This window comes from Labrus mixtus, chromosome 4 (genome assembly GCF_963584025.1).
Source record: "Labrus mixtus chromosome 4, fLabMix1.1, whole genome shotgun sequence".
NCBI lineage: Eukaryota > Metazoa > Chordata > Actinopteri > Labriformes > Labridae > Labrus > Labrus mixtus.
The window spans coordinates 18,485,533-18,509,333 of record NC_083615.1 but is presented as its reverse complement, the minus strand read 5'-3'; the positions used below and the strand labels follow the sequence as shown (position 1 = coordinate 18,509,333).

General features: G+C 43.7%; 1 protein-coding gene across 2 annotated transcripts in view; it reads left to right on the top strand.

The window, feature by feature from the left end:
- The first annotated feature begins 360 nt into the window (after positions 1 to 360).
- The window catches only part of LOC132973535 (Golgi apparatus protein 1-like), a 36,322-nt gene continuing 12,881 nt past the window's right edge, over positions 361 to 23,801 (top strand). For both annotated transcript variants that reach the window (XM_061037059.1, XM_061037058.1), the window contains exons 1-11: positions 361 to 747; positions 13,233 to 13,262; positions 13,838 to 13,924; positions 15,211 to 15,426; positions 18,006 to 18,209; positions 18,323 to 18,394; positions 18,728 to 18,914; positions 19,533 to 19,747; positions 20,076 to 20,197; positions 20,377 to 20,478; positions 21,484 to 21,637. In XM_061037059.1, the coding sequence (XP_060893042.1) occupies positions 409 to 747; positions 13,233 to 13,262; positions 13,838 to 13,924; positions 15,211 to 15,426; positions 18,006 to 18,209; positions 18,323 to 18,394; positions 18,728 to 18,914; positions 19,533 to 19,747; positions 20,076 to 20,197; positions 20,377 to 20,478; positions 21,484 to 21,637 (1,728 nt within the window). In that variant the 5' untranslated portion in view covers positions 361 to 408. The remainder of the gene's footprint in view (positions 748 to 13,232; positions 13,263 to 13,837; positions 13,925 to 15,210; positions 15,427 to 18,005; positions 18,210 to 18,322; positions 18,395 to 18,727; positions 18,915 to 19,532; positions 19,748 to 20,075; positions 20,198 to 20,376; positions 20,479 to 21,483; positions 21,638 to 23,801) is intronic.

Sequence of the window (23,801 nt, the reverse complement as noted above, 5' to 3'; positions counted from 1 at the left end):
TTTCTAACATGTCGCCCCTTTTCTCTACATTTCTTTTGTTTCCTCTAAGGACGAAATTGAAAAAAAATAATTTCCTGCTATCTTATATTTATTGTGTGGCCCTGATCGTCCTCCGTACTTTTGGAAACCGAATTAAAATGTGCTGTTTTAACGTGTTGGTTATGAAAGTCTATAGAGATTAATTGAATACTTTTAGTCATTAAATAATAAGGACCACCGGGGGAAAAAACGTTTCCATGGTGATTGTGTGATTTGATGACTCAGAGCGTGAATCTACATGCGTTCATTAATTATTCATTAGGGAGAGAAAAAAATCCGCCTGCAACTTTACTTCGAGTTCCCATATTTCCGAGAGCTCCTGAATGCAGCAGCAGCAGCAGCAGCAGCAGGCTGACTGGCTCTGTGAAGATGGCGGACTGTATACGTGTTCCTCTGCCCCTGCTCCTGCTTTTGATGTGCATCTTGTCGTCTTTGCAGCCAATTGAAGGAGACATCAACGTTGTCGCTAAACTCGCTGCGAAATCCGATAACTTACCGAACCCGGCCGGAGGTCCGGGGCCGGCTGCGGTGAACCCGGTAGCCGCTGAGAGGAACCCGGGGGCCGGGGCCTCGCTGCCTCGGCGGCGCTCTGCCGGCTGGAAGTTGGCTGAGGAGGCGGTGTGTAGGGAGGACCTGACCCGGCTTTGCCCCAAACACTCGTGGAACAACAACCTGGCGGTGTTGGAGTGTCTACAGGACAGAAAGGAGGTAAATTAAGCGGGATTTATTCCTGTTTTCTGGGAAAGAAGCTGGGTGTGCCTGATTAACAGTAAAGCTAACGTTAGCTACCTCAGCTAGCCAGCCGTTAGCCGTCGTTTTGAGAGAACGTCACGCCAAACGCCGCTTTTTAAAAAACGTGTATTTATCACATAATGTGTTTTCTCAAGTAAAACACGCATTTCAGAACATCTTTTAACACATAACCCGAGTCATAGAGGTGCACTCTTCAGTCGGGCATGGTGTATACCTTCTTTACGATCAGCTTGTGTTGTCACGATACCAAAATATCTCGATACAGACACTGAAACGATATGACGTCAAACACCTGCCAAAGTAATGAAACAAGGTATCAGATGAAAGTCCTGACATGACAGAAGTAAAGGACTTAAAGGGGACACCAGAGGATTGGTAGTCACACTACATTTAGGCTGTTTTAACCTCAAACTAACTTTTAATTTGGACTTTTACTGCTGTGTTCACTCTTTTTGTTGCGTCTTTTGAGTCTTTGTCAGACTTTCTGTGGATTTCAAACAGCCCAAAGCGAAGGCTGCTTCATTGGGTGGTTGCAGATTTTGCTGGCGTCTGTTTGTGTGCCTTGTGCGGCTGGAGAGATATGTCAATGTTAGTTTTAATAGTTTAATCGTTCTGTTTAATAGCCTATAAAAACAATATACACAAATGACATGACTGTAAGTCTTGTACTTTGTTAATATGAAAGCTCAAACCCAGGTTTATTATCCTGCACACTACAGCGATGCACCTCAGTAGACTCAACACAAACCACAAAATACACCTCTTTATTAACGGACGTCCCTGCTCTGTATGTACGCATGGGGGCATGTAATCATGTTATTTATCAACCTGTCAACAAGTCGGCATATCTGTTGCAGAAATGCTTCTATTGGACGTGTCGGCTCCCCTCGTCTGCATCGGTTTAAAACATCTTGACACAGGCTTTGGGATGACCCAGACTGTATGAGCATCTGGTTGGTCAACAAGCTGTGAACGGTCTACAAGACTCACATCTGTAACGCTAGCAGCCCACGGCTCTCGTTCTGCTTCTCACCATGAAAGAAAGCAAATATTTGGCACACCCACACAACGCCCGGTGGGAGTGACAGAAGAGCTGGGAACAGCACGCGCGCACACACGCCCCTCACCTGGAGGAAGTGAAAGCAGAGCACTGAACAGCGCAGACATGGCAGGTTCAGCAACACGGCCCTCAATGAAACGCTGTCTCTCATAAAGTGTCAGGATTAAGAAAAGATGACATCATTTTGATTTTAAAATCGTGTCAGAATTGTCAGAACATATGTACATCAAATTATAACAACATTACGTAGATTACCGGGGGGAAACAACTTGATGACGGTGAAAATGCTAAAGGGGCTGAATTTACCAGGATACATTTTTGTTACGCATAAAATAGAGATGTTTTTCAGCCGGTCGTCAACAAACTAAACTATTCTCAGTATTATTGCAGAATGGAGTAAACAGGACGTCTTGCATTGGACTATCTATAGCGGCTATGTCTTCAGTTTTTTAAAAATTGCAGAGGAGATACTCGGACACCTATACCACTGGGCTAAAGAGCTAAAAAAAAGAAAGAAGTCCACATGCTGAGAAAGATGCAAATATAGTCTCAGGTGAACAAAAACAGAAGCTATCATTTCAGTCCTAGACGATCATCAGAGCTGCAACTAACTTTTTTTGATACCCTGAGCAGGCGAGGTCTCACGCCTCCTGACATAAATGTTTAATTTGCTAAATATTTGCCGACTTACGGGGGAAACAGTTCGGTGCTACCATTCAACCCAAGATGTTTTGGATAGTTCTTTAACTGGGTAACTGAAAAACCCAGGTACAAACATTTAATGATCATTTATTCAGATACTAATACAGGTGCTACTCTGATACCAGCCCAGATAACTCTCACAGCCTTCTCGTTTCTTCTTCAATTGTTTCGTCTATCACCGGTAATTACAGTGTTTCGTATAATTTTAGGTTGTGACGCGGTAACAGGCTTTAAGTACTTATCGCTGAAAGCTAACAGACGTGTTTGTTGACTGTGTGTTGATTTAACCTGATCTCTAACGTTAATGAGAGGCAGTCGGAACAGTTCAAATGTATTTGGTCTCCTTTCCCCTGGGAAAGGTTGGCGGTGACCTCCCACACAGCCCCGGGGGCGAGCACCAGGAGGAGCAGTCACTGAGGTTTTAGGGCCGCTGAATGTTGTCCTGACATGTTCAGGCAACACATTACTAGGAAATGATGAGATATAAATTATTAATTATTTATGTCTTAATCTGCTTATTACACAATATCTTGATTGGCTGACTTTTTTCTGCAAGGTGATGATAAACTTTGGACCGTGGTTAGAGTTGCAAATCAGAGAGAGAGAGTGGGGAGGAACATGCGGGAAAAGGAGCCACAGGTCGGATTCAAACCCTGGTCACCCGCATCGAGGACTACAGCCTCTGTACATGGGGCACACAAACTAACTACTTGTGCACCAAATATCAGCATCTCTTAAAGTCTCTTCAGCAGACACAGGATGGCGGGCTCTAACCTGAGCTGCTGTTAATGTTAGCTCAGCTTGTTTCTGAGTTACAACCCCCCTCCCGCACACACACACACACACACACACACAGTATTTACCACTTCTTTTCTTCTTCTGGTAGTCGTATAATTCAGAGGTCTTCTCCCCTCCAGGACAAACAGACCTGGTAATTAACGATGGTAAACAAAGCAGGTTAGAGATTAGTGTCACCCAGACGTTCTTTAGTGGTCAACGGATATCTGCTCAGGGGACCTGTTGCCGAGCTGCCGCTCACATCTATGAAGTCGACGTCATTTTGTAAAAAAAAGTTGTATTCATGTATTCAACGTGCAAGTTGAAAAACTGCAAACTAACTGACTGTTGTTGCTATTTCTGCTAACAGGCCGTCGGCTCAATCCAAATCGAATTGAATGGTCCAGAGTTTATCATCATTTTGGAGTTGAATCTTTTTAGAAATCATTTCAGCGCCCAGCCTCATGTTATGGCTCTTCACTCATTTCTAGACTTCACTTGAGCATGATGAAGTTGAGGAACAGAAGCTGTTTGTGTTTTTGGTGCTGTTTACGTTTCGATCTAGACACAGTTTCACACTCTGAAGAGATTTGACTTCCTTCCTGTAGTAAACATGGGTAGTTTTGCAGCATCTGAATCAACTAAGGTTGTGGAAATGTTCCAGACTTCTGTACTTTTTGATGCTTTTTGTTTTGATACCATGTGTTTTGAAATGATACAGTCTGTTATTGCACATCATGTGGGTGCAGGGCGAAAACAGCAGAGAGAAGAAAAAGAAATACCCGCACATTTGCTTGAGTGCCACAAAAAGTTAAAAAGTACATCTATTTCATAAGACAGGTGTGTTGGAGAGGAATGCATCCATCCAAAATTGCAGGAAACTCCTGCACATTTGTCTTAATTGAACTAAAACATTGACAATGTTTTGTACCATCCACACAGTGTGCAGGAGTTTACCTGGGGTTTGATAGGTGGAAACAATAAATTACTAAATGCTGGGTGTAGTGGCTTGATCTTGCCTATCAAAAGTTTGAGCCACTGAGGGGCTGATAGCCTACCGTACTCAATTGACGCGCTGTTTCCGTGTTTCATGGCAATAATTCAATCAACTCCGTGCTGTCACACTCAAACGGGTTTATCCGAATCGTTCATTTACAATACATATTCTGGTCGTCTACATACACTTATTTCATTATAACTTGAATGCAAAACAAAAGCCAGGATATGTTCCATTCACGATACATTTCATACAGCAGTCAAAAACTGTGTGCCTCTCACGGTAGGCTGCGCACCTGCCCGTGATTAACCCTTCCTCTACTTGTAACCTTCCCAACACCAAAGTGAATATGCCCCCTACTGTGACCACAAGGAACTACCACAGAGCACACATGCATACGACACACACAAATGGCTCTAACACTGGGGCTCCAAAGCTGTTTTCACATCTGCACTCCTGAAAATATCTAGATCATTTCAGGAGGACTGCTCTGGAGATTCTCCTGACCTGGGTGTTCACATATGCTCCTAACAGCGGGAGACTGTCAGATAGGAGGGGGGGGGGGGGGGCGGGGGCTCTCCTGAGGAAAGAAAAAAAAAAGGATGCAGAAGTAGCGGACAAAACTACTAGTCAACTCCCCCTCCCATTGGCTTGAGGTGAATTCTCACATCAGCTCACTCGGACTTGCTGCAGAAAAAATACTTGGAGTCGGGCGGGAGAATCTCCGGGTGAAGTCAGAATGAAAAATTCTGCTGTTTGCATTCACACATGCAGCTGCTCCTGGAAATAGAGTTTTTCAGGCGTTTCCTGCAGGTGTGAATGCCCTCTAGGCCTTCTATATTTGATGCAGTCATATCGAATCAGGTTTCTAAATCTTTTTATTTTCTTAGTATCATATCTACGTTTAAAATTCTGGTAACCCTAAACTCAACAGACGGCTGTTTAAGAGGGTGGAAGGTTATTCATTCTTTATTCACACACACGCTCAGCTCCGTGAAATAAAGTTTTTCCAGGCTGGTTGGTCGGTTGGTAGTCGAACTTGTGATTCTCAGGTCACCGGGTTCCTGCAGTGACCTTTAGGCTCACTCAGTTGCGTCCTGTCTGAGCAGGACCCTGGCTGCTCTCTGGCTGGGTGGTGGCGGCTGACTGCTCACTCACTTCTTTTAAGCTCATTAGCTGCTTTGGCAGAAGCAGGACTGCAGCAGACTGAGAGATCTCTATACGCTACAACAGGAGCTTACAGCAGCTAAGACAATCCTCGGTTTGTGCCCATTATCAGCTTACTGGAAATCACAAGACTGCCCCCTCTCTGGTGGCAGACAGAGCTGCTGGAAGAAGGCCGATAGATAGATAGATTTAAAAAAAGAAACATTGATGGAGGTGTGATAGACAGTGAAAGATTAAATTATGAACTGCATGGCCTATTTTAAGTGATAAACCACTGAAGAACTGAACCCAAAATCACCCACAAGGCAGCGTGGTCACAGCTTTCTGGTTTCTTCAGGTTGCTTATGAAGGGGGGAAGATTACAGAGCTTTAATGATTACTGGAATTAAGAAATCAGTAACATTATTTGGTAAATATTAAGCCAAATGTTCAACTTTCTAACATGTGAGGTTTGCTGCTTTTCTACTTATCGTTTAAAACTTCGACCTCCAACAATTTATCCATTTGTTGTCGACTAAACGGGTTGCTGAACTTCACAACAGTTGCTATAAATACTTTGATCATTTATTTAACTATTTCAGTCATTCTTAAACCCCCCAAAAAGTCTGAGATGGTTTGCTCTGTCTGGGTGCGGAGAGAGTCTCAGGGTATCTCAGGGTCTTGTTCACGAGTGAGCCTCAAATTAGGGTGTTGTACCGGACCGTCATGGTGAAGGGGGAGCTGACCCTGAAGGCAAAGCTTTTAATTTACTGGTCAATCTTCGTCCCAGCCCTCATCTGTGGTCATGAGCTGTGGGTAGAGACCGAAAGAAATGAGAATGTGGCTGCGACTGCGGCTGAGATGAGTTTCCTCTTGAGGGTCTTGGCCTTAGAGATAGGGTGAGGAGGTCAGACATCCATAGGCAGTTTGGAATAGAGCTGCTGCTCCTTCAAATCGAAAGGAGCTAGTTGAGGTGGTTTGGGCATCTTATTAGGATCCTCCTGGTCCTGGTCTCCTCCCTTTGGAGCTCTACCGGGTACGTCCAACTTGGAGGAGACTTAGGGGTAGACCCAGAGCTTGCTGGAGGGATTATATATCCCATCTGGTCTGGGAATGCCTCGGGATCTCCCGGAGGAGCTAGAAAGCGTTGCTTTTGAGAGGGACGTCTAGGGCAAATTGCTTAGCCTGCCGCCACCGCGACCCGACCTCGGATAAGCAGAAGATAATGGATGGACTTCTCATGGTTTCTTTGACCTTTCATAGACCAAACAACCTACCACCATTTGAAATCATCCTGCTGATGTAACAAACGTACACATCTTCATTACTCATTAGTAATAATAATAGGCAGGTTGTTCCTCTCAGTAACTATGAACTGACAGTGGATGTATGTATTTGCATATTACTGCGAAATGTCCAAACGAAAAGTGCTCAGACTGAATAACATCAATCCACTGCAGCATGTTATCAAAAAACTGTAGTTAGCTGTAAAGATCTGTGCTCACTTGGAAGACGTTTGTATCCCCCACCACACCAAGAGGAAGGCACAAAATACCTCCCCCCACTGCCGGGGACCAGGCCACCACCACTAACTGATAAACCTAGAGTCCACTCCTTTTCTTATCCTGTTCCTCTTTGGCCCATTTTCCATCTTTCCACCAAGTTTCATGGACATCTGGCCCTTAGTTTTCCCATAATACTGCTGACAATCAGACACACTCTGATAATATGACCTCCATGGCAGACTAACCAGAGTTGGTTGAAGGGCATAGACAAAGCACTAAATGTCACATTTGAATGCGAAGGTGTGCCCTGTGATTGTCTGGCATTTAGGAGTTAACAATCTCTTTCACCAGTCTGTCCTCATTCCTGTCATATCATAGCTGCTGGTTGTATTGTCTGCAAACTGGCATCTAATTTTTTGTCTTTTCTGCCAGATGTTTATCTAGACCTTTTCAAAGCCTCCACAGGTGACGCTTAAGGTCACCGCTGACTTAAACTGGCAATGTAGACACCTTTCACATCATCAGATATTTTTTATTTCTTCCACTGTGGCCTCGTCAGGATATCTAGACATGTTTTTTATCCCGTCTTATAACTACTTAGCCTATACCCAACAAGCTTCCTGAAGTTGTTTTGGTTGTCATGTATAAAAACTATGCTGAGTATGAGGCATGTTTGATGTAGCTACAGATGTTATCTGCAGATGCATCACTACACGGGCACGCTGAGACACACCAACATTTCTGCACACACACACAAACCGGAACACCAGCCACAACGAGGCGTGACTTAAATCTGAGATTCGATTCAACGGAACATAACACCTTATTAACTCGATTACATCTACTGTAACAAATGTGAAACGATAACATATTTCTTTCACACATGCACTCCTGAAAATATCTGGATAATTTCAGGAAGTGGAAGACAAAGCAACATAGTCCTCTACACGACGCTATAATGAGAATATTTGACCATATGACGCAAAAATAACTTTTAGTTTTACTGAAGAAGTTCCCAAACATGAGATGATCAACCTTTTGATTTGATTGATCTTTTTAAGATTATGTCCTTCAGTGAAACCTTCTTTAGATCTCTTATTTCTCAGCAGTGTTGTCAAACTGAAATATTTTCTAGTCATCATTTTTCAAATATGTGTATAGATGTGGTCGTCCTGTTTTTGAGGTTCTGTTCTGGAGGTTTACTTTGATCCAAAAATGGGAAACTACTCTTCATTAAGTGTTGTTTTTTCTCACAAAAATCTCCTTTCCTCTGATGTAACCTCGTGACATGTCTGCAGCTTCAGGCGAGACGCAGAGAGTTTTTTCTCCTCTCAGAGCAGCGACAGTCGAGCTCCTCCACCTTCTGCTTTGGAGGCCTCCGAGCTGCCCTGCTGGCACTCTGCTGCTGCTGTTTTCTGGTTCGTGGGTGACATTAAGGGCCGTTTTTAGTCTCTGAACATTTTTGTGCGTCTCCGGCCCGCCCGCTGACAGTCCTGCTGGTGGCTGTGGTTTTGTGTACGTGGTGCACAGCCTGAGAGTCCAGAGGGAGGAGGCTCTCAGATTGAAGGTTTCCCTTTGGTCTGTTGGCTACATGAAGCCTCCTTGTGTCCATTTCTGTCTCCCAGAAGTACCAAGTTTGATAAATGTTGATGGGTTATACTCAGCTTTCTCCACCTGTTGAGCAACACAAGGAATCAAACTGAACCAAGGCAGCGTGAAAGCCTTTCCCAAAACAACAACGTCTGCCTGACAGAGATCAAGCTTTTGACCATGTTCAAACAAACTCAAGACAAGACGACTTTGCTTGGCCATGAAAGATGTGACTAAACACTTTTGACTTGTGCAAATTCATGTGACACTGTGTTGCATAGGTGTCAGTGTTGAGATTCTTCTGACTTCCTGAGATTGCAGCAGAAGTGGTGGCTCCACCCTGTTTAAAAAAAAAACTAAACATTTTAAAGGTCGTTTGCATGTGATCGTGCAGACAGATCTGAAAAATCATGAACTCTGACTTTTTACAAATCTGCATCATGATTTTTTTCAGCCTGTTTCTTGTCGTTAAATCAGTAAAAAATCTGATTATTTTGGTTCACAGCGCTGCACTGAGACGGAGTTCAGCCGGTGTATGACTTGTTAGATACAGTAACGACATCAGAGAAATCCTGGTACTGATCCTAGCTAACAGGTCATCCAACTGGGACCTGGTACTGATCCGAGCTAACCGGTCATCAAACTGGTACCTGGTCAGCCTCGAGGATCTAAAAGCAGAAGGAGAGTTCATCCAGAACTGTTTCATGGGGGAGGAGAGATTGACCCAGCTGTGTGAGACTTCAGGTATGATCTCAGACCCGTCTTCACGATGTGCTGTCCCGTCAGTGTGTTAGCTCTACTGCTAATGAAGATGCAGGATTAAGTTTCCTGCTTCCCGATGCTAAACAAATCAATAGAAACATCATGAGTCAGCGTTTGCTCTTGCAGGCTAATCTTACAGTGTGCTGAGCAAAGAGAGGAGCTTTAAGATGTTTTTGATGAATTTACTCTGATGCACTCTGCCATAAAATAAAATAAAAATCAGAAGTGTTCCCGGCTGCTAAGAATGATTTTAAGAAGAAGATATACCTTATTAATCCCACGAGGGGAAATTATTGTAACTCTGTTATTGAGACATGCTACACACACACAGGCTTAAAGGGATACTTCACCTGTTGAAACATGAATCTGTATTGACATTGGGTCATATATGTAGTAGAAATGTGAAATAAATTTTGAAGTTGGTGCCTTCTTGGCCGAGAAAAGGCAGAAAGTGTCTTTGGCTCATGTGAATGAGAGACACCAAATCCCAGAATGCACAGCACCTCTCAGCTGCCACTGACTTTTACTTATCGTGTACATTTACATATTCAGGAATCTTTGTCTTCATCTTGATTATTCAGGAATCAAAACTTCTAGAATTCATATTTCACACCCACGCTGAAGGCAGCCACCTTTGACATGATTGGTCAAATCCAAATAGCCTGAAAAACCACTCAGTAACGTCTGCAGCACATCTTCATTTAAAATCTTACAAATGATCTATTACATGATCCTGGATTGTTTGATCTGTGCAAACTGTGAGGACTTTAATAACCAGGCTGGTGCATAAACCAAAGAGGTAAATAAAATGTGGTTAAAGGATAATAAATCCGCTTTCAGAGCAAACATCCTGAAATGAAGCACACGCCCATGTAGCTGCTGTGCCAACCTCTCTCTGCCAGGTGGATTTCAGGTGAACAGAATCACTTTATTCTTTATTAAGAGACTGTAAGGTCGTCATTATGTTCCTTCATACTTAATACAGTCTCTTTTTAATGATCAATGCTATTAAAAGTACCTGAAGCTTGATGATATCTTCAGATCTTCCAGGAGCTAAAGAAAGACAGACGGCAACCTTGGCAACCTATTTGTGCAAATTAGTCTGCGTGCAGGAGTTCATAGGGGCGGCTGTGGCTCAGTTGGTAGAGTCGGTAGTCTCCCAACCAGAAGATCAGGGTTTGATCCCCGGCTCCTGCAGCCACTCTCTGATGTGTCTTTGGGCAAGACACATAACTCCAAGTTGCTCCCACTGCTTTGTGGGTGGTGTATGAATGTGTATGAATGGATGAGTTACTTCTGATGGTCTCTTTACTCAGCAGCCTCTACCATCATTGTGTGAATGTGTTCCCTTCACAGTTTGATGCGATGTCCACGTCACAAGCTGCTTGCACTCTTTTCTGTGTGTCGTAAGCATTTGTGAAAACATCTGGCCCACACCTGACCCGAGATCTGGCCTGCCAGCTGTTTGCTCAGAAAGAAAAGCACACATGCTGTCTGGGTGCGGAGTTTAAATAAAACAAACAGTGTGCAGGGAACCAGCTCAAGTACAAACACTGACCTGAGTCCAGACACTGTGGTACAAGAGCCATTCTTTGGTGACGTTTTTTAAGATGAGTCTGTGATTGGTTGATTGACATTACAGCATGCCGATGAATCTACGTCCGGTTGTGTGTTTGTCGCGGCTGTGCCTTACTCTTTTATTGCAGGTGTGCACTGGAGTTTTTCTCATCTGTGTCTCTCTCTGTGCTGTTGACTTTTTTTGGAATACAAAAATAAGGAAGTGTGTAGTAATTATGAAGAGGATGACGGTGAAGTGCAATGGGACAATCCTAATCCTGGCTGGACATATTTCACATATTCTGCCATTTCGTACCCCTAAGAGTGAAAATTAGTTAATTATGAAACGGTTTGTGGATGCTTTAAGACTAAATTCAAGCAGGAAGAAAAAACAAAGATCAGATGGCAGTGAGGCTGTTCAGCATTTCAATCAGCTTGTCCTAATTATTTTCCCGTGAAATTAACTTTTAATTCAGATGTTGTTTATTGGATTTGGTTTTAACTGGTTCATTACTTCGGTCAGCTTCAGGAAGTCGTCTCAGAACACGATGATAAACCCAAACAGCCAGCTGCGGTGCTCCATGACTCCGTAGGTGTTGTTAATCGAGCGGCTTCCCTCTCTCCTCCTTCTCTCACTTCGTGTGTCATTTTCTCACTCCATCTCTTCCTCTCACCCACAATCCAATTATAGCTTAACCTCACTCCGGCTTCCCCCAAGATACAGCGAGGAGAGCTGATTAAGTTTAATTTAGCTGCAGCTATTAACTGAGATGGAGGTTTTTCACAGTTTTTTCTCTTGTCAGTGAGCAGAGCAGAAACAGTTGCACAAACAGCCTGCATGTTCCTGTCCAACCAAAGTATGTGGATGGGTGTGTCGGCCGTGTTGGGTTTATTCCCTGCTGTTGTGTTAGATTACTCCACACAGACGGCCTATTCCGCTCTCAGTGAGACTGACATGCATGCAAACTTAGTCCGTTTAATCCAGCAGTTTCACTTGATTTCACCTGAGGACTTCAAACTGTGTGGGCTCTATAAAGCCTTTGATAAAGAGGAGTGTTGGTATTTTTAAACATGGGTTCTGTTTTTTACTCTTTCTGCAGCAGAATGTGACCTATCAAAGCATGTAACCTAAAAGTGCTTTTTGGCGCCATAAAGGCACAAATAGTTGGATTTATTGTGTGAAACATTATAGAAAGGATCCCTGCTGATAAAGGACCTTTTTGTGAAAGATGTTCCCTTTTTTAAAGAAGAAATCAGTGAGATGTGTAGTGAGTGAGATGATAAAGTGCTCTCATATCTGGCAAACTGAGGGGCGTCCAAAACAGCCGTGTGGGGGTGCCTTAAAACTGCCTACCTTCTCTGCTCCAAACAAATCCAGAGCATTCAGGACCAGAATCTAAAGTTAGAAGGAGGACATACTGGCTGCTGCATTGTTGTCAGAGAAGCCAGCACTTCAACAGAGCATGTTTCCTTAATGTCTGATCATATAGTAAGGTCACTTTATCATTTCACTTTTATTTATGAAACAAAAAGCAGAATTCACCTGATGAGAAAACACAAAGACGCTGTTACATGTTCCAGAGATTCTCCTGAAATGTCACAAGATGCATCAATTAGTAACAAATAAATAAAAGACGATGAGAGGCCCTGTGTGAACTGCGTTGTTGTTCTGGTGTCAGCAGTGATGGGTTAGTCTGCGTCACATTTCCTCGGCCGTTTATTTTTCGTCACCTCCCAATGGACCCACGAGTCAGCACGGAGCTGTTTATAACATCAGAAACGTCAGATCTCTTCTTCAACCCCCTCTCCACATATCACACTGCATTTTACGTCTGTGTACAGAGCATTGTGACACTTGTGTGTAAAGTAAATGTAAATAGCGCACACACACACACACACACACACACACACAGAGTGTCATTCCTCCATTGGGAAAAGAGCAGTGATTGGGTTTCTCTGGTTGGAAGGGAGGGGGAGGGGGAGGCTGATCGTGTGGTGCGCAGGCGTTTGGCTGCTTGTCGAGGCAGGAAGTCAGACGGGTCACTTCAGGTCAGCGCAGCAAGGAAAATAGCTCGGTGGCCACACGTCGGCCCCAGCCCTCGGTGTCCCTAAGTCGGGGGCCGCCTCGCTGGAAGGAGGCCACCTATGAAGGTGTGTCCTACTGAGAGCTAGCGGAACAAAGAACTGCATCACCTCCTTACATAACAGTCCACAGAGGGTTAAAGGGCGATTCTGCCGCTTTTAAAAGTATTTCTTTGGTACTAAAGTTTTAAACATTTCTATACCACGTGTTTAAAAATGATCCAATGATCTCTAACCTCTTCTTTCTCTCCTCGTCTTCCAGGAAACAGAGATTGCTGCAGAATGCAACCATGTAAGTCTTTGCACTTATTCCTTTAAACTGTGTTCTCTTATAATCCTATGTAATGTTTACTGCATTTAGACAATAGACAGGAGAAGTTATTGGTGTTTTTGGAAAATTGGAATATGCAACAAAAAGATTAAATCAAAGTTAAAAAAAAAAAACAAAAAAAAAAAACAAAGACCTAATGTAGAGATAAATAAATACACTGTGTCGGAGCCAATTTAGTGTGTAGAATAATGTCTTGTATTTCAATGGTTTTGGTTTATTTGACACATAAAGGGTCATTGGGGTTAACTGCTCAGGTGTTTATAGGTCACGGGGTAACAGGAAGTTGGTGGCATAGGTGGTGGGAACATCCGGCTCTTACCGTAAACGAACATAAATATAATCTCTGCAGCCATCCATCATCATTCAAGACCTCTCCATACACCTTTGCAAGTGGATTTGAACATTTGTACATTAGATAGTCACTACACACTGTATTATCAAAATGATGTATCTTCAAACAGAGATATTTAGTTGGACTCTGATCGTATCTGAACAGTGTTTGTCAACCTGTGTTTTCTGTATTTTCTCTCCTCCAGCTGCTGTGGAACTACAAGCTGAACCTGACCACCGACCCAAAGTTTGAGTCTGTAGCCGTGGAGGTCTGCAAGAACACCATCTCAGAGGTCAGTCTTTGACTCCAAACCTCTCCAGCTTTAGACTCCCTGTCTCACCAAAGTGTCCTTTCTGGAGTTGCATCCTTATAAGCTGATTTTTTTTTTTGATCTGTGAGAATCTGCGGAGTAGCCTTTAAATTCCTCTTAGAGAAAACCTTGCTCGGAGTTGTAAAGGAATGCTCTCTAATCTGGTCCGTGATTTCTCACCTCACTCTGCTTGCAGCCTCTGTGTTTGTTGTCCGTTCACTCACAGCTGCTGAAGCAGTTTAACAAAAACAGTCCTGCTTCTCTTTATCAAAACTCCCAGTCACACGTTTGGATTCCTTGAAGAACAAAACAACATACAAAGGGACAAACAGTCATGTGATGAACGGAGTATTTTTATTCTGTACTCTGCTCATTTTATTTATGTTTGTCAAACGTGAACATTTCTAAATGGATATATGTGGACAGGTTTCTACAGCATACACAGTCACTGTTACAGCTTTTAAAGATCCTTTTTGTGCTGTCAGAAATAGGCTAAAAACAGAATCCTTCTTATTGACTGAGAAAAATAGTTATTTGATTGAAAGAGAGACATTATTTGTAGAGTAGTGGTTAGTATGCACGCCCCATGTACAGAGGATGTAGTCCTCCAAGCAGGCGGACCAGGTTTGAATCTGATCTGTGCCTCCTTTCCTCCATGTCACCCCCTCTCTCGTTTTCATCGATTTCCAACTCTATCCACTGACCTGTCACTACAATAAAGGCACAAAAAGCCCCCCCCCAAATAGTCTTAAAAAAACATGCAAAATACTTATTTGTGCTTCTGCGTTTGTGTTTGCACTAAAAAAAGGAAGAAGTTAATAAAAAGAAATGTCTGTCAGTTAATGAAACTGTCTTTCAGAATTGTCATCACAGCTTTGCAGCCGTATCGATCCTGTAACATCTGCATCAATGTCTTTGGAATTTTTGCCCGGAGCACATGATGATATATTGCTGTAATGATTTGAGTGAAGTACAGTCCTGCTTGTCCCTGGTTAGGCTTTTAGAACATGTCACACATGATACAACAAACTGAAATAGACATAAAGGATGACGATCACAGCAGGCGTAGAAGGGAGGGAACATACTGTAGATGCATAAAAACTAAGAGTGAAGCAGACACAGACAGACAGACTGATGATAATGACTAAGAAGAATTCAAATCAGCAACGCCAGAACGAAGAACAAACAAAAGGAGAAGAGGCGTCAAAAGTTATTTGCAATATTAGAAGTGTAACTGAACTAAAGATGTGACTGTGCTCTTCTTTCAGATCAAAGAATGTGCGGCAGAGGAGTTGGGGAAAGGCTACCTGGTGTCCTGTCTGGTGGATCACCGTGGAAACATCAGCGACTACCAGTGCAACCAGTACATCACCAAGATGACCACCATCGTCTTCAGCGACTACCGGCTGATCTGCGGCTTCATGGACAAGTGCAGAGAGGACATCAACGCCCTGCGCTGCGGCAGCATCAGCACCGGAGAGAAGGTAGAGGACTCAAACCGTTTGCTGCTTTTACCATCATGCTGTCATAAGGGTTACATCCTAAACGGGCCTGACTTCCTGTTGATCAGAGGGTCGGACTAAGATAGATTAGAGGGTTAGACGGAGATGAAGGTTCAGGGTCATGAAGCAGACTCTTTTTAAAGACGAACTATCCTCTGGGAACGACAGACCATGGGGACTGTTTTTCCTGTCTGCATCCGTATCGCCACGGTGACGGCTGATATGACCCTTAAATGGCGTAAGCATTGTATTTCCTCCGTCGCATGAACACTCAGTAATGCTTGTATGTCATTGTTGGTCCGTTTGTGTTTTTACCGACTTTTATTTACTGCTATTTGCTAACGTTTACAGTTGGATTTAAATCCCACTGTTGGTGGTACTGGATTGGCTCTAGTGTTCGACCAATCATAGCACACTTAAATCACTCATAGTCCCTCTTGTGCTGGGAGAGTACCTAATCTGAAGCAGGAGCTTAAAAGGTTCCTCTAGACGGGGTTCTAGGAACTAGAATAGTTCATAGTTCCTGCTGTGTGGAATAAGTCAAAAATAGGGAGGCTACCAACAGTTCCTAGAACTATGAAAAAGTTCCTGCGGTCCTTAAACACTGGCTAGATCACCTTGGAGACTTTCTCTGCAAAGCTCACCTGTTCAGGACCGAGTTTTGAGTGGCACACTGTGATTGGATGTTTTTGGACCGCAGAAACTTCTTTAAAGAAAGAAAGGGTCATTGGTGAGAGAGAATAATCTGAGCCTGTCGGTCACAAAAAAAAGCACTTAGTGGACATACTATTAATTTCAAGAGTTCCCGGCTGCCAGATGAAGTGCCCGTTCCTTATTAAGATTCTCTTTACCTAGGACAGCTGTAAGGAGTGTGAAATGTTCCTGACTTTGTTCTTATTTTGGGTGTCATAGTAACGGGAACGTAATCTAATAAGAACTGAGCTCAGAGTCTGACTCAGCTGGAATGAGAAGAGAGAAGTTTGACGGCAGTTGTCAGCCAGCAGAGCAAATCGATCTGCTCTGAACTGAGGTCTTCCTGCTGCTGAGCCAAGCCCAAAAACTCATAAACCCGTTAGACACGTGCTTATTATGGGATGTTCAGTGCCACATTTAGAACTCAGAGCTAATAATTTATCCGGCAGTAGGGAGGGAAAGTCTGTTTCATTATCAGGAATTTGTCACGGCAGCTCATTTCCCTGTGTGGATTGGACTGACCATATTTACTCAGGCACAGCTCGTCACCCTGACAGAATGATTTCTGGAGAGAAAGGAAGTGTCATTGTGTGTGGGATTAGTGGTCGTCATTACCCTAAAACTGGGGAACATTTGATTGATTTTGTTTTTCTTCAACACAAGTTTTTAACATTTCCATTCACCTCTCCGTCAACCTGAATGTGGAGCGATGACTCAAGTGTTTGTAAAAGCTTTGCAGCATTAGGCCTGAGCTTCTATTGTAAGAGGAATGAAATGTGAAAAAACATTTTGTTGGAGAGAGAATGATTTGACAGCAGAGAGAGTTTGTCTCTCAGTCTGTCCTTGCTGGGAATCTAACAGAAGCCGTGTTGATTGATGAACTGAGTGGACACAAACGCTGTCATCAGTAATACGTGGAGAATGATAGAAAAGTAGAATGAAACGCTCCACAGTTGGAGGTCGTGCGTTCAGAGAAGGACCTTATGCTCGTGTTGTAGGTTTCCAAGACCGGTCTCGAGACCACTTTTTGAGTCTCAGCCTCGTCGGATTTTTAAATCAAGACCGGTGAAGACCACCACTGACGGGCTATTTTTACACACCATCACTGTGAATAGAAGGAAAACGCCTCTTTATAACTGAACATGTAACTTTAATTAATTTGACGTTAAATTTTTATCCCCCCGGTTTTGGCCGCAACCTTCCCGGTATTACAGTCTAAGTGAGTGACACGCCTCCTGCAAACAAGATATTTATGGTCTTGACTTGGTCTCGCCCTGCCTTAGTCTGGGTCTTGACTTGGTCTCGTCCTGCCTTGGTCTTGGTCTTGTCTCGGTCTCGTCCAGCCTTGGTCTTGGTCTTGACTCGGCCTTGTCCTGCCTTGGTCTTGACTTGGTCTGGATCCCTAAATGTCTTGGTCTTGTCTTGACTCAGTCTCTCCCTGCCTTGGTCTTGGTCTTGGTCTTGGTCTTGACTCGGTCTCGCCCTGCCTTGGTCTTGGTCTTGGTCTTGACTCGGTCTTGTCCTGCCTTGGTCTTGGTCTTGACTCGGTCTTGATCCCTAAATGTCGTCTTGGTCTTGACTAGGTCTCGTTCAGCCTTGGTCTTGGTCTTGACTCGGTCTCGTCCTGCCTTGGTCTTGGTCTTGACTTTGTCTCGATCCCTAAATGTCCCGACCCACTGTCTTCTTCTGGGTCAAAATGTTACTCCTTTGCACCTAAATAAATACGAGGAGGCTGGAGGAGAAACTCTAACATGTGAACACTTTGATAACTGTTTAAAAATGTAGAACTGTTGATCTGAAAGTCTCCGTCTGTGCGACCTGCCTGATATTTGCTGCTCTCACTGTGTGACTCTGTTCTCTCCGTGCAGGACATCCACTCGCAGGGTGAGGTGATCGCCTGTCTGGAGAAAGGTTTGGTGCGAGAGGCCGAGGAGCAGCCGGGGGCTCACCCCATCAAAGACGAGTGTAAGAAGTCCATCATGAGAGTGGCAGAGCTCTCCTCAGACGACTTCCACCTGGACCGTTACCTGTACTTCGCCTGCCGCGAGGACCGAGAGCGCTTCTGTGAAAACGTGAGGACTTAACACCTCACAGTCTGAATACTCTGCAGATGAAAATGACGAATGAGATAGAGAGACTTTTCCAGTTTTGCTGCTGATTAAGTGTATTTTGATTTTGTTTTCAGACTCTGGCCGGAGAAGGACGAGTTTACAAATGTCTCTTCAATCACAAGTTTGAGGAAGCGATGAATGAGAGGGTGAGTGCCATTCACTCCGTTCATGTCCTGTCTTTCTATCGTGCTTCTGTGGTGACGACAGGTTGGCTGTTTAGGCGAAAACTGCAGTTTGTCATTTAACGCTGTAGCTCTGTTTGCATTTTTTAATATCTCATGTTTGTGTTTGAAAATGAACTGATGTGACAAAGATGAAGGTCATATTTTAATGTTGCACAATCTTATTCAAACATCTCATCCTGGGAGTGAATCTGGTCTGTCCACCTGTGTTATTCTGCCCCCGTGGATCTGATCTGACCTTTATACTTCTTACCTCACACATATTTTTTGACTCTGTGTATGTTTGTGCGTCCTCAGTGCCGCGAGGCGTTGACCACTCGGCAGAAACTCATTGCTCAGGACTACAAGGTGAGCTACTCGCTGGCCAAAGCCTGCAAGTCCGACCTGAGGAAATACCGCTGCAGCGCCGACTCCAACATGCCGCGAGCCCGAGAAGCTCGTCTGTCGTACCTGCTGCTGTGTCTGGAGTCTGCAGTCCACAGAGGTGAGCCGCTCCACCTCATCCACCAATCTATGTCCTGAGCTGTCAGTCAGACCCGGCTATAAACTGGATTATCTGTGACTCAGCTCTTCCCATGAGTCATCAATTGACAATTTAACACAATGAACCTGTCAATCAGCCAGCTTTAGTTCAGCACAGAGTCACAGTTTGAGCCAACGCTGTCGCTGCAATTAGTTAGAGGAGGAAAGAAATAAAAAAATATCCAAATTTAAATAAGAATACATTTTATTTGTCATGCACTTTTTATTTAAAAACAATAAAAACATCCTACAGAATGTTTGTTATTTCTCATACAAGTAAAACTGCAGGATTAACTCATCCAGGTTGTTTCCTCAGAAGTTTTAAAGGAAATACAATATCATTAAATATTATCATAGAACTGGGAGAGCTTTATTTCCATTTAAAGATGTTGATTCAACCCTAAGAAAATACAGTTTCTCTTTTGCATACTCCGCTTCACTTCAATCTAAAATATAAAAAACGAGGTCGTTCTTTTTGCACACTCTATCCACTGAACACCATTCATGGCTTTTAGGTTTAAGTTGAAGTCGTATTGCATTAAATATTGTGTGATTTTTACACGTCATGTGTGTTGTCCAGGCCGCGTGGTGAACGGCGAGTGTCAGGGCGAGATGATGGATTACAGGCGGATGCTGATGGAGGATTTCTCTCTGAGTCCGGAGATCGTGCTGCACTGCCGCAGCGAGATCGAGGGTCACTGCTCCGGCCTTCACCGAAAAGGACGCACGCTGCACTGCCTGATGAGGGTCGGACGAGGAGACATGGGAGCCATCGACCCCAACTGTCAGAAGGCGGTGAGTCAGCATTAATGCAGACTGAACAGAGATTCAAGCAGAAGCTGCCAGCAGACATTCATGTTCATTTGATGTAAGCGAGGAGATGTTTGAAGAAAGGAAAGATTAGCTTACTATGCTAACGATAAATGATAACTAGTTTCTTTATTCTGAAGCTTTGAGTGTCTGACTCCTGTAGAAGGAAGTGCTTGTCAAACTTCAAATAAAAGGGACTCAGTTCAAGATCAGCTGTTGTCTGAAGTGTTAGAATTTCCTGTGACATTTCCAGCCTTTTTGAATCTTGAGACCTACTCCTGATCCCCGTTGCTGTTTGTTCTTCCATCCTCAGCTCCAGACTCTGATCCAGGAAGCCGACCCCGGAGCAGACTACCGCATCGACCGAGCGCTCAACGAGGCCTGTGAGTCAGTCATCCAGACTGCCTGCAAACACATCCGTAATGGAGACCCCATGTGAGTCCTCCCCCTGATTTCTGTCTTTCATTGTAGAACAGGTTTATTTGAGCTTTGTGGTGCAGCTCATGGATTTTGTAGTTTAACATGTATTACAGATTTTAGACAAAATAACACAAACGCATCAATCCAAAACAGACTTTAATAAATAGGGTTTTAATTTGACTCATTTTGGGCAGGATCCTGTCGTGTCTGATGGAGCATCTGTATACGGAGAAGATGGTGGAGGACTGTGAGCACAGGCTGCTGGAGCTGCAGTACTTCATCGCCAGAGACTGGAAGTAAGTCCAGCTGAACATAGACCGGAAGTTTCCCTCGAATAAACAGAAATATTTTAGAAGATGTAGACAAAGCAGACAAATTCTTTAACCTACAAGGCCTCACTTAATCCGACTCTCTGGCCTGGTTTATACTTCTGTGTCGACTGTTGGTCTACACTGTAGTGAGCACTACACACTTAATGTGCGTTAGTGTGTCTGTTCATGAAACCACTGCGACTGAAACCGAGCGTCTCATATTGGAGCTGAAGCAGATGAATGTCGAGCAGCAGTGGATTGTTCTGGCCTGTTGCGGTCTTCATCGTGCAGAATTTTGAAATCGGCTGCGATACCAGAAAGGTTGTAAAAACTTCCTCCGGTGTTGAAAAAGGAAGCTAATGCAGAATGCAGTACCTGGAGTGTCCACTAGAGGCTGGCTGCAGAAGCACAGGAAGTCACATACGCACCCATTCTAAAAAGCCGGTTTTTACAGCAGAGATTAACATGTTTACAGCCTGGTTCAAAGAAACAAAAGGGCTGATTAGCTCATGTCTTGATCGGCACACACTGTACGGGGGGTGAATGTTTTAATGACTCATCAGTTTTGATTGGATGAAGGATAAGAGTTATTCACAATAAGGCGTGTAGCTGACCTGATTGACAGGTGGGTGCGGTGTAACGGTTTGTCAGGAGTCTTAAAACCCGCCTCAGCTCCAGCTCTCAGCCTGTCGTTAGGTTGACTGAAAGTTAGACTGAGACAGCATTTTCAGCATGGAGACCGCCATCGATGGGACTCCAGCGCCCCCTGCAGGAACAGATGGGTGACATTACTCTTCAGCTTCGTTTACTTATATTTACAGTCTTTGGTAAATTCAGACAGGGACAGCGATATCTCGCCGCCAAGGAATCAATCTAAATGAGAAGTGATGAGGGAGGAGCTTGGTTACAGCTCACGGTTTGACAGGAACCTCTGATGAGTCTCAGAAAGTAGTAAACATCCGGTTGTTAACCAGTGCATGTGTTGTTCAGGTTGGATCCCATCTTGTATAAAAAATGTCAGGGGGACGCCGCTCGCCTCTGCCACACTCCCGGCTGGAACGTGACGAGCGAGATGATGCCGCCTGGCGCCATTTTCTCCTGCCTGTACCGCCACGCCTACCGCTCTGTGGAGCAGGGACGGAGGGTGAGTGTCTGCAACACCTCTGTCCTCTAACACTTGTACATGTTTGATCCGATCTGTGTTAAAGGTTTACTTCACTCACATGTGACAGAAACACATCTCACGGCTAAACGAGAGTCTATCAATTCATTTATTGCCCTTTGAACCAGCAGACCTTGTACAGTATCTCAGTTCACATTGGCCCTCACTTATCAATCTGGTGTAGAAACCAGCGCAGATTTGGGTGTAGAAATCATCGTACGACAGGGTCCACGTGGGACCTATGAAACAAGACAGAGAAAAGAGGAATAACATTGTGTTGTCTGGCAGCCTGAAATGTAGGATTAAAGAGCTTCAGAAGAAATGTTCCTGCATGGAAATCTCAACAGCGTTGGTGTGGATAACCGAACTCCAGCGGAGTTTTTAATATTTAATTTAACATCTGTGTAACGTACATAATCTAGGCTATAATATAATCACAATTTTTTACTTTTACGTTTAAAAACCTGGTCAGACCTTAAGATCGCTACAATATAGGCTAGTTTTGCGGGTCTTAAAAGAAGCAGTGACCGGAGGACGGCAGTCGTACCCCAACTGAAATAATCCCAGATCCAGGAGCGAGTGGCTTCTTTCATCAGTCAGCCTCAATATCAGGCCCAAGTGGTACAGGCGAGCCTTCATCTGTGTCAAATAACTTTGGCTGCACTAACGGGCTCTGTGCTCGCCATTAATGAGACTTTAAAAGAGATTAATGAAAACCTGAAACGTCCTGCATCACATGAATAAAGTGTTTGATCAAACGCTGTGCAATCTGCACTTCTCATCCTATTAGCCTACTTTCCAAACATAATAATTTAACACTTACATAAAAGAAGGTCTTGACTCCGTCTTAGAGCCCCCTGGATTTCTTTATTCGTTATTATGTCACATGTAGTCTCTGGACTATGTTCGTCTGCTGTGCGCAATTACGCATGTGGCACATCAACATATTTATTATTTAAATCTCCGGACATACCGATTAGTTATGATCTAATGTTGATGTTCTGAATTCTTAAATATTTCATATTTCTTTTAGGCTAAAAGTTGTATTTAGTATCTCTGGAAGTTTTTATGTCCTTTTAAAGTAACTGTAGTTTTTCTGTTTTAATTTGTCTCAGTATTTTCTGCAGCGATATTCCTGTGCGCATGAACGTGTAGGCCTAATTACCGAAAGCAGCCTCTCTAATCTTTAATTTTTAAAGTAAATCGATTAAACAAACATTAATTAATCAAATATAACACACAACTAAAGAAATCACCTGACAGCTCGTGATGCTCAACATTATTTAAAAAGCAATGTAGTGATATAAAATACATTTTAGATATCTTATCTGACAATAAATCTGTGAACCTCTATTTGTCTTTCTTAACAAGCAGATTCGCTGCAGTGCAAATCCACTCTGAGTTGAAAACGTGCGTACATGAACTGAGACCTGGCGTGGAATTTGAGCGTACCCTCCGCTCACGTCCAAATTGTGCCGAACTTTGCGTGGAAATGACCTTACACCCATTTTTCTGCCGTACGTACGTTTGATAAGTGAGGGCCATTGTGAGAAACCTGATCATTGCAGAAGTCCTGACACATGTTTTTTAAACATGTGCTAAAGTCTCCAGTCAATATACAGTCACGGCTGTATTCTGTTTTTTTCTTAAAGGTCACGTATTATAGAAAATCCATTATACACTAACATGTGTCCCTAGTCTGTCTACAAACCCCCCAATGATGAGAAAAGTCCATCCTCTGCGTATTTAGCCTGCTCCACTTTTCAGAAAATGTGTGCTCAAACAGGCCGTTTGGAGATTTTCCCTTCATGACATCACAAAGGGCAGTAACCCCTCCCCCAGGTGGGTGACACTCCCACAGCTAGGTGTTCGTTCTGCCCTCTGAGTCTGCCTTCTCACCGTAAACAATAGGACATGGAGCGAGACAGACCGAGACAACCAAACCCTTCCAGAGAGGGGGCGTGGTCAGACACAGCTCATTTACATTTAAAGGTACAGACACAGAAACAGCCTGTTCTGAGCAGGGCTGAAATAGAGGGGTTTATAGACATGATCAAATACAGGATCAGAGTGGATTTAGAACAAGAAACTTCACACACATGTTTTGAGGAGCTCTGAGACTTATTTACACTGGTTGAAGAGGAGG